The 15,023-nt window shown below is 38.0% G+C and overlaps 1 protein-coding gene across 6 annotated transcripts in view; it reads right to left on the bottom strand.

The window, feature by feature from the left end:
• Positions 1–15,023, bottom strand: part of Rad50 (RAD50 double strand break repair protein) — a 219,766-nt gene that overhangs the window by 57,235 nt on the left and 147,508 nt on the right. For all 6 annotated transcript variants that reach the window (XM_033761558.1, XM_033761557.1, XM_019209856.2 and 3 more), the window contains 8 exons: positions 12,130–12,258; positions 11,745–11,910; positions 10,947–11,140; positions 9,496–9,702; positions 8,117–8,299; positions 7,204–7,361; positions 5,589–5,764; positions 4,772–5,009 (listed from right to left, as the gene is read on the bottom strand). In XM_033761558.1, the coding sequence (XP_033617449.1) occupies positions 4,772–5,009; positions 5,589–5,764; positions 7,204–7,361; positions 8,117–8,299; positions 9,496–9,702; positions 10,947–11,140; positions 11,745–11,910; positions 12,130–12,258 (1,451 nt within the window). The remainder of the gene's footprint in view (positions 1–4,771; positions 5,010–5,588; positions 5,765–7,203; positions 7,362–8,116; positions 8,300–9,495; positions 9,703–10,946; positions 11,141–11,744; positions 11,911–12,129; positions 12,259–15,023) is intronic.

Genomic DNA, 15,023 nt, shown 5'->3' with positions numbered 1-15,023 from the left:
CATTTCTCGCAGGCCTCCACTCAAATACTGCCTTCATTAGCAACTTCCCCATCACCCTTCAGCTACTCCCCATTCCTTTATCCAACTGTGTATTTCTCCATGGCACTGACTGTCACCTATATATTCCATACAGTTATTGGCTGTCTTCTCTCCATTAGCAAATAATCCCATGAGGGCATGGACTCTGTCAATTTTGTTTACTGCTATACCACCAGTGCCACAAGAGTTTCTATTAAGTAAGTACTGATTAAATGAATACACAGTTCTTCTTACAGTGCTGCCACCAAGGGCTCATTTTCCAGGAAAAAAGAAATGTATGACAATCCTCCAGCTTAGTGAATGTCACAGACACACCTCTATAATGTAGCTGAAGATGACCCTTGCAATGCATAACAATAGAATCAGTTAAAACAAGAGCCGGAAGGAAAACCTGTTGATCATCTAAGTCAACACCCTCACTTTACATGGGGAAATTAAGGCCCAGATGGGTCAAGTAACATCCCTAAGGTCGCACAGCAGAGCCAGAATTAGAAATTATAGATCAGTCTAACTACTGTACATTGCTAAGCTGCTGTTTTTCCATACAGGGAATAACTGTGGTTATAAATGACCTTTCATTTATGAATTTATGTGGATTTAAACTTTAAAAATAAAAAATGTGTAAATATATAAATGAAAGAGATGTCTCATTTCCCTAAATTCATCCTTCTAGAGTTCCACAGAATGACATCCTACCACAACCTGGTAAGGAAACGGAGGCCCATCACTGGCCTTCACGTTGTGATTCTTTTAGTAGAAATAGTTCCACCATACAAGCTTTCTCACTCAGCAGTCAGGCCAATATCTTAGTCCACTTTCAGTGCTTCCTCTGGACCTCTCCTTAGCTTATTTTGGTGACCAGAATGGCATACAAGTGCTACTGTGGACCTAAGGTTACTCATTAAGGCCAGCCACAAGTACTCTGACTCTTCTAGCAAGAGGTGAGATGTCCAGGGCCAGGGATTTAGCTCAGTGGCGCCACCACCTGCCTTGCAGGCACAAAGTTCCAAGTTCGATCTCTGGTACCAAGAAGAAAAAAAAAAAGAGAGGTCAGATATCTTCTCTGAGTCTTAGCACACTCTGTGACTATCCTAAGCAACAGAAAATGACTGAAGTTCCATTGTGCAGTTGCTGGGCCCAGGCCCTAAGGGACTTGCAGTTTCTACTTCCTGTGTCTTGGAATGCTAGCACTTAAGAGGCTGTGTTTGGAATCCAACCCCTCTGCTGCCAAACAGCAAGTCACATGTGGACATCATGAGAAGGCATCTTGTTTGATAGCCTCAGCACATTTCCCAGCCAGCAGCTCTGAGTGAGCCACAAATGTATAAAGCCAGCCCCAGTGAGCCCTGAGATGGCTGCAGGCAATCTCAGACTGCAGCTACCTGAAAGTCCCAAACAATAGGCACCCAGGTAACCACGGAATCACGGAAAAAAATAAACTTGCTGTGAGGCACTACATTTTGAGGAGATATGTTACATGCAATAAATAAAAGAGATACTACAGCTCGCCTTCAAATAGCAAAGTCAGAAGAACAAGGGACTGTGAAGACATGACAATGTGTAAGAGTGTTGTGCTCTGATAAGGGCAGCTGTGTTGGCAAGGGTCCTAGCACGATACCATGTATCAATTCAACACAGATCTAATGACTAATGACTTTACTTTTCTTCTATATGCTCTTTCTACAAACTTTAAGTTTTATCTATTTGATCTTTTTGAAGATATTATTCTATTTCCTTTTCATTCTCAAACTACTGCTCTATCTTATCACGTTCTTACTAGGGCCGCAATTATCTGGTTTTCATTCTTGATGCTGTTAGTTATCTACTGTTTTATAATAAAGTATCCTCCAGGCTAGCAGCTTAATACAAGAGCATGTATTTCTCAGATGTGAAGACTGGGAGATACACTTCTGATCAGCCTCTCTGACAGAGTCCAGCTGTCAGCCAGGGCTGCAATAATTTCAAGCCTGGCTGCTACAAACTTTACTTCTAAACTCACTTATTCAGGGCCAAGGATATAGCTCAGTGGTGCCATCACCTGCCTCGCAAGCACAAGGTCCTGAGTTCGATGCGCAATACCAAAAAAAAAAGAGAGAGAGAGAGAGAAAAAATAAATTCACATTATATCCTCCTCATATGGGCCTCTCCATGGGGCTTCTGACAACCCAGCACCTCGATTCTCCCAGACTGGATGGTGAGAGAGAGCCATAGCACCTTAGATAACCTAATCTTGGAGAAACTTGCTATTGCTTCTGTCCTGTTTTACTGGATACTGTGGAGCTTAGGTCCATAGTAACACTTATGTGCCATCCTCATCACCACATAGTAAGTACAGCTAAGGCAGCGATACAAGAGGAGACCGCAAGGAGGCAGAGACCACAAGAACCATGTTAGAACCTGGCTGCCTCAAAGCGCATCTCGTAACTTTCCTTCCCCTTTTCTTAAAAGTTTTCCTTAGTCTTCCTAGACAACTTACTGTGTTGATTTTTCTGCTTTTACAGATTTTCTCACTCAAATCTACCCAACTTTTTTTCGCAGGGGGCACCAGGGATCGAACTCAGGACGTTGTGCTTGTCAGGCAGTCGTGGTACCATTGAGCTAACAACTACCTGACCCTACTCAATCTTATTAATATCAAATTAATTTTCCTAAAATACACCTTTCAGTAAATCCCTTAGGAATGGTGCCATATCACCTGTAAGAATGAGTTATTATTAGGCCTGAACATTATGCAACCCTATTTTTTCAACTTGAGGGAATCAATCAATCCCTACAAATAATCCCCAAAACTCCAAATAACATTTCAGCTGCAGCACACATTATTTTCCTCTTCCCAGTGCACAAACTGTTGATTTCCCTTCTAACTGTCTACCCACTTTTGTTTTTTTTTGGTACCAGGGATTGAACTCAAGACCTTGCACTTGCATCGCAGGCGCAGTGCCACTGAGCTAAATCCCCAGCCCATCCCTTTTATCTGAGTTGAACCAACTTTTAGGCTTTATATTCCCCTTCCCTCCTCATTCTCAAAACATTTTTCATTCTTGACTCACTGGCTTCTGTCTTCTTAAATAATGCAATTTTTGGAACCACTTTTGAACACTTTATTAAAACCAGCTTTTTAATTCCTAGGTTTTCTCTTTAATTAGCCCATCCTGTGGTCTAATTAGCTCCTTATGGGTCATGTCATTTTTTTTTTTTTTTGGATACCGGGGATCAAACTCAGGACCTTTCGCTTGTGAGGTTGGCGTAGTGACACTGAGCTACAAACCCAGACCTGGATCATGTCTTAATGATCTCTACAGCCAGCCTTGTGCTCTAAGCTGTGGGAGAAACCAGAAAAATCGTCATATAGAGATAAAGTTTAAAATTTAGTTTTTGGAAGCACTTTTAAGTACTTTAATTCTTTGGCTGGATTAAGAAACTGCTGTATCAAGGGAAAAAGAAATTCTGTAGCAATCTTTTCAAAACAAGTTCTCCATTCTCGTCATATGCCAGCATTCCTCAGTCAAACAGGAGAAATGGTATTATAAACATTATTTCTTGTCCATATAAAACTAAATTCATTCATTAATCTTAGTATATTGGATTGGGAGAAATGGTAACTCATCTTTTAAAACAATGCCTAGAAAACATTGCCTAGAAAAATAGTCCTTCCGTACATTTTAGGATTCCCATTATTTTGGTGACTTGGGTTTACAGCAACACAGAAAGTATTACCTAAATAAAATGTTAGGAACAAGAATCTTCAATGAAACACTTGATTCTACTAAAATGCAGAGGTGCTACAGCATTCAAATGTTAGATTCTTTGGGAATATGTGCACCTAAATGGTGCTTCTCCCCTAGATGCCACAGGAAGCCACAACTGCTAACACTCATCAATGTGATGCAAATGCAAGGCTCTCCAAAGAAAAACTCCTTGTAACATTAAAATAATATATATGGTGCAAATACCAGTTTAAAGCTTTTGACTTATCCAAGTAAAGGAATATGAAGGGATTTTAAATAACTATATGTCCATTAGTAGACCATCTTGTACAAGTAGATTTCTGCTTAATAACTGTAAAGCAGGGTAATTTGTTGACTTGTTTTGGTATTTTGTGTGCCTTAGAGTTCTGTTTTAAAACATGTATTTTGAAAAAAAAAAGAAAATGATTTATTGCTGGGGATTGAGCTCAGTGGTTCTACAGCTTGTGAGGCAAGCGCAAGGACCTGAGTTCAATCCCCAGCACCAAAACAAACAAAAAAAAGAAAATGATGTATCAACAAACAGTTGTAAATCTGTCAAAATTTGTATCCTCAAGCCAAGTTTGTTACACACACACACACATACACACACACACACACACACACACAGACTATACATACTTCCTGACTAGTTTAAGAAACAAGCTTAGCTTACTTTACTTGGTTTTTTGAGACACAGCCTCACTATGTAGCCCAGGATGGCCTTGAATTAGTGGTAATCCTTCTGGCTCAGCCTCCTGAACACTGGGATTACAGCTGTGTGCCACCATGCCTCGCTACAAGCTTAGCTTCAAACTAAAACTATTGATTCTACTACCATGTGTAATATGAAATAAAACATGCTAATTCAGAATATAAAAACTCTGATTTTTAATTTTATCCTTTCAACATAGCCTTACCAAATATCTATCACACACCAGGCACTCTGTGAATGTCTTTTACAACATAGCTGTTGATGTACAGTACTAATAAACCCTTATTCTCACCTCATGGGCACAAGCCCTAGCATTTCATCTCGACGCTTTTCTTTTTTCTTTAGCTCTAACTCTGTTGACTTGAGTTTATCAGGAGCAAGCCGCAGCTTAGACTGCAAATCACTGATGACTTCTTGTAATTCAGCCTCTGTTTGAAAAACTCTCTGACAGACAGGGCAACATGATTCGTTTTCATCTGTTAGCTGAGTAATGAACTGAGAGTAAACTGCTGTGGCTCCAGCCAGCATAGCTGTTTTAGGAAAAATCAATAAATCTCCAGTGAGAAAAATGTACATCTCCTCTAACTATAAATGTTCTTCTTGCCTTATAAACCTATTACAAATGAAATACAAGGTCCTTCCTATTTAGATATCTTCCAAAGGGCCTAACATATTGAGATTTGTATAAATTATCTCCTTGTAACATGCAAAAAGTATAACATCTACTGAAAGTTTTCTATGGGCCAGGCACTGTTCTGAGGACTTTACTTATAATCTCATTTATGCCTCTTTAATACCCTAGGTCAGTACTGGCGAAACTTTTAGAGCTTTCAATAACACAGCCTGCTGCAGCACACGTGCCACAGGTTCACCACCACTGCCCTAGGTGGAAGGTATTCCTCATTTTGCCGATAATGAATGTGAAACACAGGAAGGTAATGATATACTGTCCAAAGTCACACAGCACACAGTGTTATACAACCATCATGAAAAATCAAGGCATCTGGCTCCATAAAAGGTATTTAAATCTCCCATCCTTGATGGATACCTGTAAATGAAAATTACAAAGTGTCAAAAAGTGTCTTGGTAACAAGAAATTGGTAACTTACCTCGCTGTTTCGAAGATTTTTCAATATCCTCTTTAAGCCTGTCTAAATCATTTTCAAAATCCTGGCTACCACAAACATCAAATAGCTTGTCTTCGTAGTTGGACAACTGCTCTTCCTTTCTTTTTAGCTCATTACTTATATGATTTTTATTTTGCTCAGCTGAAGCTAGTTCCTTGCTAAAATGAAAACAAGCATACATTATAATCCAACCAAATTATTCCAACAAAGTACAAGGTTTATTATGACCAAGTAATTTTCTAAAGTTAATCAATTCATACTGGGGATTGAAACAGTGGCTTTGAACAATGCTAAGCACATGCTCTACCACTGAACTTCACTCCCAGTCCAAGTATTTTTCTCAGAATCATGGCAAAAGTCCACTCCTGCTTCAATGTTCCCTACAGGACACAGGTTCTCCTGCCAATCCCAGTAATGGGGCTACTCCCAGAAAAATGTACACAGGCAGAGTTCTCCCTGATTTCTGGTGGCTCATGACATTAGATTCCAGGATAAGAAAAGAATAAGGCAGAACTATTTTAAGAAATTTCCTTCAGAAAAATATGTGAATGCACATGTAGTCCATCATACTATATCCATTGTGAGTCATGCTAAACATGTGGAACAAAATAAATGACATGTAAAATGCTTTCATCAGTGAACTAAGTGCAAAGTGCAGGCTCCACCTCACTGGACCTCTAGGTAGCACCAAGTATTTCCAACACTCTGTTTTTATTTTTGTTTTTTTGAGACAGGGTCTCACTATGTAGAGTCTGACCTGGAACTCACTATGTAGCCCAGGCTGGTCTCGAACTCACAGCAATCCTCCTGCCTCAGCCTCCCCAGTGGTGCGATTACAGGCATGCGCCACCACACCCAACATATTACTTCCAAAACTCTTAAAGGATCATCTTCCCGAGGCACCTCAGATGCTGCTCCTGCTTGGCTCTCAGTCTGGTCTCCTAGGGACATCCTTGTTTGCTTCACTTGCTCCTCTCCTTTTCAATGCCAGTGTTTTTAAAAGCTTGTGCTTTCCAGCAGATTAGTCTCTTTGCTTTGTAAAACTCTCTTAAGGTGACATGCTTAGCCTAATGATGTCAACTGTCCATTACCTAAAAAGCTGCAATCTCCTGAACTTCAAACTTCGAAATTCTATTCCCTAGAAGACTCTTCTGCAATAAATGCATATTTAACACAGGCAAAGCATAATGTTATCAGCTCACTAAAAATTCTGTGTAACCAAGACCTGGCATGTAAAGGTACCAGATCCCAGTAATGAATGTAGCTGTACTGTCTACCTAGAATGTACCCATAAATTAAATTTAAAAAAAAACTCTGTGTAAAATTTGAGATCCTCTTAACCATCATCGAAGATTACATCTGAGAAAAATGATCTTTTTATAATGGTTAATGAAATAAAATTTCAGAAATTTAATCCTCTTACTAAGGTCTACACATTTGCAAAGGAGAGGAGACCCCAATCAATACAAATTAACAACTTGCAAAAAGTAGGCCAATTAACATGATGTACCATTTCATGACAATACATTATTTAAAACGATGACAAATAAAAGCAATAAGGGATTTCTATTTCAAGGGCAATGTTGCAACTACTTACTTCAATTTGGCAAGTCTATCCCTGGTCTGATTAATTTCTTTTGATTTACTATGAAGCCAATCTTCAAGCTGTTTTTTGTTAGGAAAATATCCCAACAGTAAAGTTAATTCATCACTATGCCTAGATTTTATTTTTCTAATTTGTTCATCTTTGTCAGCCTATACGGAAAAAACAAAAACACTTTAGAAAACGAACCGTGTATCTCCACACTGTATCAAGAGCAATAACAAATTCCAGGTTGACAAAAATAAAACTGTAAAAATGCAAATGGGGAAAAAAAAAAAAGCAAATGGGTAATTCTAAGCCTTAAAAGATTACCAAGTCTAATGATGGAAAAATATAAAACTTCCATATATCAAAAATAAAGCAACAGGGCTGGGGATTTAGCTCAGTGGCAACATGCCTGCTTGAAGGTGCAAGGTCCTGAGTTCAATCCCCGGTATTAAAAAAAAAAAAAAAAAAGGCAACAAGGGCCAGGGATTCAGCTCAGTGGCACGGTGCCTGCCTTGCAAGCTCAATGTCCTGAGTTTGAACCCAGGACCAAAAATAAATAAATAAATAAAGCAACATGCATGTTTATACATATGTACTTCTGCATTATTAACTTTATAAAATTAAAAAATAACTGCCAGTCACAGTGGTACAAGCAGATAATCCTAGCTACTCAGGGATGAGGCAGGGGAATCATTGGAGCCCAGGAGTCTGAGGACAGCCTGGGCAACAGACCACCATCTTTGTCTCCAAATCAGCAACAATAACGTTGAAATTTAAAAGTCTATTTTATAGTGTTTAGCTCTTACCTTAATATACAAAGTCAATAACAAATTAATTCTCATTGTCTATCAATTATTAACATAACATAAACTGTTTTAAATACATGAGAGTATAATTCAAACAGAAAGAAAACTCATACTTTGTCTTTAGTTAACATCTCCATCTGGGTACGGGTTGTCGTGTGATGATTTAACTGCTCCATCTCCTGGTCCAATTTACGCAAGGTCTTGTCTAGGTCTGCTTTCTCATTTTGAAGGCTTATCACTTCTGTTTTTAGGGTTTCTATATTGCTGTTTTTCTCAGCCTTGCTTAACTCATCTTCCTAATCAAAAATTCAAAGAGATGCACAGGTTTATGTATTTTCCATCAGAACTAAAATAATGAAAAGTATATTAGAAATTACTAATAATGGTCAAAATACTATTTTGCTTGTATCCAACAAGAGACATAGGCTATGTATGCTTTAAGGAAAGTCTTACTAAAATTACCTTATTGGGTTATAATGGTAGAAAATTAGTAAATAAACCTGGATGGGTCTAGTTAATGTTTACTTAAATTACAAAGATGGGTTTTAAGCCGGGAATGGTAGTGCACGCCTGTAATCCCAGCACTCAGGAGGCTGAGGCAGGAGGATTGCTGTAAATTTGAGACCATAGTGAGTTCCAGGTCAGTCTCAACTACATAGTGAGAACCTGTCCCAAAAAACAAAACAAAAATAAACGACAAAAAAAAAAGATGGGTTTTAAGAGAGGATTTGCCAAGCTTTAAAACGCTTACTTTTGCAAAGAAAAGAGACAGATTAAAAACAAATTTAATTTAAGAAAATTTAAATTTAAGAAAATTTAGAAATTCTTGAAATTGTCTAAAAATGTTCACCACTGAAAAAAGTGGTAACAAGACCAAAGCCATATAAAGTCATAGTGTGTAGAACCTAGAGGGAAAACACTTATTTTCTTTCTCAAGTAAATGATTCTTAACCAAGAGGCTTGTAACAATTGTTACAAATTCTGTTCTGTTTGGAACACACATTTCCATGCCTCACTTTTGCAAGATGAAGGTTTGGAAGCTTTAAAGTCTAAGCATAAGTATCTTTAAAGAGCTTCCTGGCTGATTCTAATTTTCAACCCACTGGGTTCCAGAACCAAAGATTTGGATGACTAAGATACTCAGATAAGTTCATTTTATATCAGATCATAGAAAAAGTACCATTTATAATAATCATTGTAATAATCTACAGGAAAACAGAGAGATAGATCCTTTGCAAATAGGAGAACCAACTGGGGGTGAGGGGTTAAAGGGAAGAGTGGAAGGGAATGTAAAAAGGAACTGAGATGTGTTATGCACACGTGCCAACTTCCCACAACGAATGTAATCATCATATACTGTAAACATGTACTGATAAAAATAAAAAATTTTAAAAACCATAATCTTATGAGTAGCAACAGATAAAATAATTGGGAATGCAAGATTTTAAAATATCTTATACCTTAAGAGTATTAGATTACTTAAATATCTTACAGCTTTTGTGAGCTCCCGGTCCAGTTCAAGAATCCTGTCTGAAGATCCTTCCAACTGCTGTAATTCATATTTGACGCTTCTCAGCTCATTTTGCTTCTTACTTAGGATTTCTGATTTTAGTTCCATTATTCTTCCGAGTCCTGTCTTCTTATCCCTTATCTCATCTATCTGTTTTTGTTTCAGAGTTTCTTTTTCTGCAAAGTCATTCTAAATACATACGTAAGAATGTGCATTAATAATTTTTCACTAAACAATTCACTAAGAAAAAGTTTCTTCACTGCAAAAGCAACACTGTGAGCCAGGCATGGTGGAACACGCCTGTAATCTCAGCACCTTGGGAGGCTGAGGACGTACGATCCCAAATTTGAGTCAGCCTGGGCAACTTAGTGAGACACGGTCTCAAATAAAAACAAAAACGGAGCTGGAGACTTAGGTCAGTGGTGCCAGTGCCTGCCTCTCAACCACAAGGTCCGGATTCGATCCCCAGTACCAAACAAACAAACAAAAAAAGGGCTGGGGATATAGCTTAGTGCAAAGGCCTAGAGCTCAAACCCCAGTTCGAAAACAAAACAAAAGAGTAACACTGTATGCAATGAAGAAAATACAGAAAAGTCTTTTTATAAATGTAAGAAGTGTTATCCAGACATAATCATTAATAACTCTGAGTACACTTTTTATTGCAATCAGCCTTAAAAAGAAATTTTACTTAAAATAAAACTGTCTAGCCAGGCACAGAGGCACATGCCCGTAACCCCAGAAACTCTTGAGGTTAAGACAGGCAGCCTAGGTGGTGCTGCTGCCTGCCTCACAAGTGCAAGGTCCAGAGTTTGATACCTGGTACCAAAAAAAGACAGGAGGCCTGAAAACTGGAGGCTAGCCTTGCAACTCAGTGAGGTCCTGTCTCAAAATAAAATCAAATAAATCAAATTTAAAAGGACTAGGAAAGGGGTGGCTGGGTAATGTAGTACAGTGGTACAGAGCTTGCCTAGTAGCATGTATGAGACACTGGGTTAAATCCCCAGGACTCCCCTACCCCAAAAAGGGGTCTGCATTTTTCTCATATTTGTATCCTTATAAACTTTTAAAAATTTGCTTCTGTAAGTTTTTTGGGGGGCCGGGGATTTAGCTCAATGGTTCCGCCGCCTGCCTGGCAAGCGCAAGGTCCCGAGTTGAATCCCCTGTACTAAAAAAAAAAAAAAAAAAAAGTGTTTTATTTTTTTTACATTAGTAAACCTTAGACTTCATCTAAAAAACAAAACAAAATTTGACACAAAAGAAAATAGCAGGGAGAAAGGAAGGGACAAGAAAAACACTTTTTTCTTTTCAACAGAAGAAAAGATGGAAATAAAGCTTTTGTACACAGGGAGGGAAGGGGGCTTGAGGGGAGGAAATGCTATAAAAAATTTATTTAAAAAAAAGAAAATAGCAAACATTTACTTCAAAATATTTACCATTAGCTGCTTGGCAGTTTCTGCTTCCTGTTCTTGTCTCTCTCTCACTAATTTGTGAAAATTTTTAATCTGTCTGTCACTGAATGGTCCACGTTCAAAGCCCTCCAATTCCAGGTGTGTTGCCAGTGACTGAATTAATGAATCTCTAGCTCGGATATGTTCTTGATGGCGATCTGCTTGTAGCTGTAGGCGGCCTTAAAAAAAAAAAAAAAAACTAGTAATTTTCTTAAAAGCTGAAATAACTGTAAATTCAAGTTGAAAAAAATAATACAGTGTAATCTCTTGTATACTTGGCCCAGTTTCCCCTAATGAGAATGTTTCACAAAACTGCATTATCAGGAAGGCTATTGACATAAATATAACCCATCCATCTTATTTAAATCTGCCAATGTGGGCCGGGGATTTAGCTAAGCGGTGCTGCCTTCTGCCTTGTAAGCACAAGGTCCCAAGTTCAAGCCCCAGTACCAAAAAAACAAAACAAAACAAACAAACAAAACCCCCAAAAAATGAACAACAAAAAAATCAATTCCACACTGCAAGAGCCCTCTTGTTGCTCTTTTTTAACCTTAACTATATCCATCTTCCTCTTACTCCTCCTCCTATCTGGTACCCTGGCAACCACAAATCTGTCCACTATTTCCTAAATTTTGACGTTTCAAAACACTATATAAATCGAAACATACTGTATCTAGACTTTTGAGACTGGCTTTTTTCACTAAACCTAAGTCCCTGGAGATTCTTCATGCAGGAAACATGTACCACACTAAGACAAAAGGCCAAGTTAATACTTTGTCCTACCTTGTTCAACAAGCAGTTCTGACTTTTCTTGATTGAGAAGCCTAGATTCTTTATTTAATTTTTCCAGTTCACGCTGACAGTCTACTAATCTCCTTTCTTTTTCCCTTACTGTTCTCTGATGATTGTGATATAAGTCATTAAGTTGCTCATCAGTACCTTGAAAAACCTGTGTGAAATCAAAATGAAATCCTTTAATAGTGTAAATATTAGAAGATACAATCATACCAAGGTACCAAATATAAATAAAATCTTATTCGACACCCTTTTTTTAATATACACACAGAAGTAACACAAATATTAAAATGTGGCTGGCACAACTGTTTCTACTGAAGTCCATTATAACCACCCCAAAATTTTCAAGTAGAAGAAAACTACCACCACAAACCTTTTCCATTTTCTGTTCTAGTTCACTGTTATCTTTCTCCATTTGCTTTTTTCGGCTTTCTAAGGCTTTAATTTCATTATCAAGTCTCATTATTTTAGAGAGATTATGTTCAATTGCTTCTAGGCGATTCTAAAAATAAAAAAAGTACATAAATAAAATTCATTCTAGTTTACACTGTTTATAGGTGAAAAGAAACAGAATGTGCAAGAGCCAATTCTCTCATTTAATGCTAATAACAGGGCTTTAAAGGAAGCACAGAGAAAAATGACTTGCCTAAGTCCTCATGGCTAGTAGAGAAGAGCATAACATAAATTCTTTTTTACTTCTGGTACTGGGGATTGAACCAGGGGCCATATGCACACTAGACAAGGGGTGTATCACTGAGCTATATGCCCTTAAATTCCACTTTTCATTTCAAAGCCAATGCCCTACCTACAATACCTCCTGCAAAAGTCATTCACTCACAGGGCACTGAGAGATACAATATGCAAAGTACCACATTTTTAAGAACCTGATCTTTAAAAGGCCAATTTATTTTTGTTTTTTAGTTTAGTTTTTTTTTTTTTTTTTTTTTTTTTTTTGGGTTGGGGATTAAATCCAAGGCATCACATTGTGCTGGGCAAGGGCACTACTCTTCAGCTATATCTTCAGCCCTAAATTGTTTTTAAAAATCAAAACTGAAGGTAGAAACTCATGCTGAGTTAGTAGCACATTCTGAGCCTGTAGGCAAATTTACATGAAAGATTGCATTTCAATCCTAACTACAAGCACAGAGGCCTATGAGGAGGTGACATATGACAAGTGATCTTGGCAGTTTGCTCCCAAGGCCTACCTCCGTGGATGGCTGGCTGACTCGTCTCCTAGAAATATGTGTGACCTGGTTTAGGGTCTTCTCTCCTTGCATGATGCTAGGGATACTCTTCCAGGCTTTGGCACTGATTCCAAAGGTGACCAACTCTTCTAAGACAGTTTTAGAGCCTAATTTTAAAACTAATACATTGCAGGGATAGCGATTTATCTCAGTGGTGTCGCCACCTAAGGTCCCGAGTTTGATCCCTAGTACCAAAAAAAAAAACCAGAACAAAACAAAAAACTAATACATTTCAAGTTACTGAATGACTTAGATATCAGCTACAAACCTTCACAGCTGAATCAAAATGCAATGCAACTACTGTCATTATGATCTCATGGGGGCAGGAGATTTAGCTCAGTGGCACCATGCCTGCCTGGCAAGCACAAGGTCCTGAGGAGTTCGATCCCCAGGATCACAAAAACCAAACAAAACATCATATTAAGAATATATCTTGTGATCCATATACTAATTGATAGAACACAAGCACCATACAATAAAAACTGTTACTTTTCTTGGTACCAGGAATTGAACTCCGGACCTTGTGCTTTCGGGTCAGGTGGCAGAACAATAAAAACTTTACTTTATTCCCTAATGTATCCCCAGCACAAGAGGTGTTTAATATTAGCTGAATGAAAGAGGTACGAAAGAGATTTACTACTGATTATGTCACGGGTATCAATAATTGAACGCTTCCTACAATATGTTTACATATTGTACAAGGTGCTACTATAAATTCTCTCTAATCCTCATAACACTACAGTCTAAGCAGAAGACTCAGAGGACTTAAAAGACTTGTACAAAACCTCACAGTTACCAAGGATTTAGCTCAGGGGTGCTGCAGCCTGCCTTGAAAGGTCCCAAGGACCCAAGGACCCAAGTTCAATCCCGGGTACCAAACAACCAACCAACCAAAACAACAAAACTTCACAGTTAAAACTGGTAGTGGGCTGGGGATGTAACTTAGTGGCACTGCACCTGCCTTGCAAGCTCAAGGTCTTGAGTTCAATTCCAGGTACCAAAAAAACAAAAGCAAAACAAAACTGGTAGGTAAGAGCTGGGTGTGGTGGCTGACGCTCACCTGTAATTCCAGCTCTGAAGCTGAGGCAGGAGGATCACTGTGAGTTTTAGACCAGCCTGGGCTACTTAGTGAGTTCCAGGTCAGTCTCAACTACATAGTGAGGGCCTGTCTCAAAAACAAACTAACAAAAAACTGGTAGATAAAACTAGGAAGCAGAGCAGCACTGGGTGCTAAAACACTAAATAACTTTATGAAAAAAGCAAACTTTAACCCTTACCTCATACCACATTAAAAAAATAAATTGAAATGGAGCATATGATTACATGTAAGAATTCTAATTACAGGTCTTTAAAAAAAACAGGGAAATTTTTGTGCATAGGGTGAGGCAAAAATTTCTTAGATATGAAACAGAGAAGAAAAAAAATGATTAAATATAACTCATCAAAATTCAAAACTCCTGCTGCCTTTGGTTAAGAAAACCAAGTATTTGCAAAACACATCCCTAAAAAGGGCTTTATCCAGAATATATAAAGAACTCTCATGGCTCAATAATAAAAAGACAAAAAAAAAAAAAAAACCTACTGAAAATAGGCAAATACTTTACCAAAAGAAGATATACAGATGGCAAATAAAGACACAAAAAGATGCTCAGCTTTACATTATTAGGAAAGTGCAAATAAAAACCAAAACGAAAAGAACCTCTCAATGGGTTACAATACAACTACAATGATTGAAAAGAAAAAAGGATGATAACACTAGCATGGAAGATGTAGAAAGCACTCGATACATACATTGTTGAATGGAATGCAAATGGTACAGTCACTTTGTAAAAAAGCTTGGCGGCTTATAAGGTTAAATACACACATCTTAGAAGCTAAGAACACACAACTAGAGTTAACCAAGAAATGAAAAGATGTCCAAAGACTTGTACACAAGTTTAGAGCACTTGTGTGTATATGTATGTCTACACACACACACACACACACACACACACACACACACACACACACATATATTTTTTGA

Source organism: Fukomys damarensis, unplaced genomic scaffold, assembly GCF_012274545.1.
Source record: "Fukomys damarensis isolate Sample0158 unplaced genomic scaffold, DMR_v1.0_HiC HiC_scaffold_9, whole genome shotgun sequence".
Lineage (NCBI taxonomy): Eukaryota > Metazoa > Chordata > Mammalia > Rodentia > Bathyergidae > Fukomys > Fukomys damarensis.
Note: the sequence above shows the minus strand (reverse complement) of the source record. Positions and strands in the feature narration are given on the sequence as shown.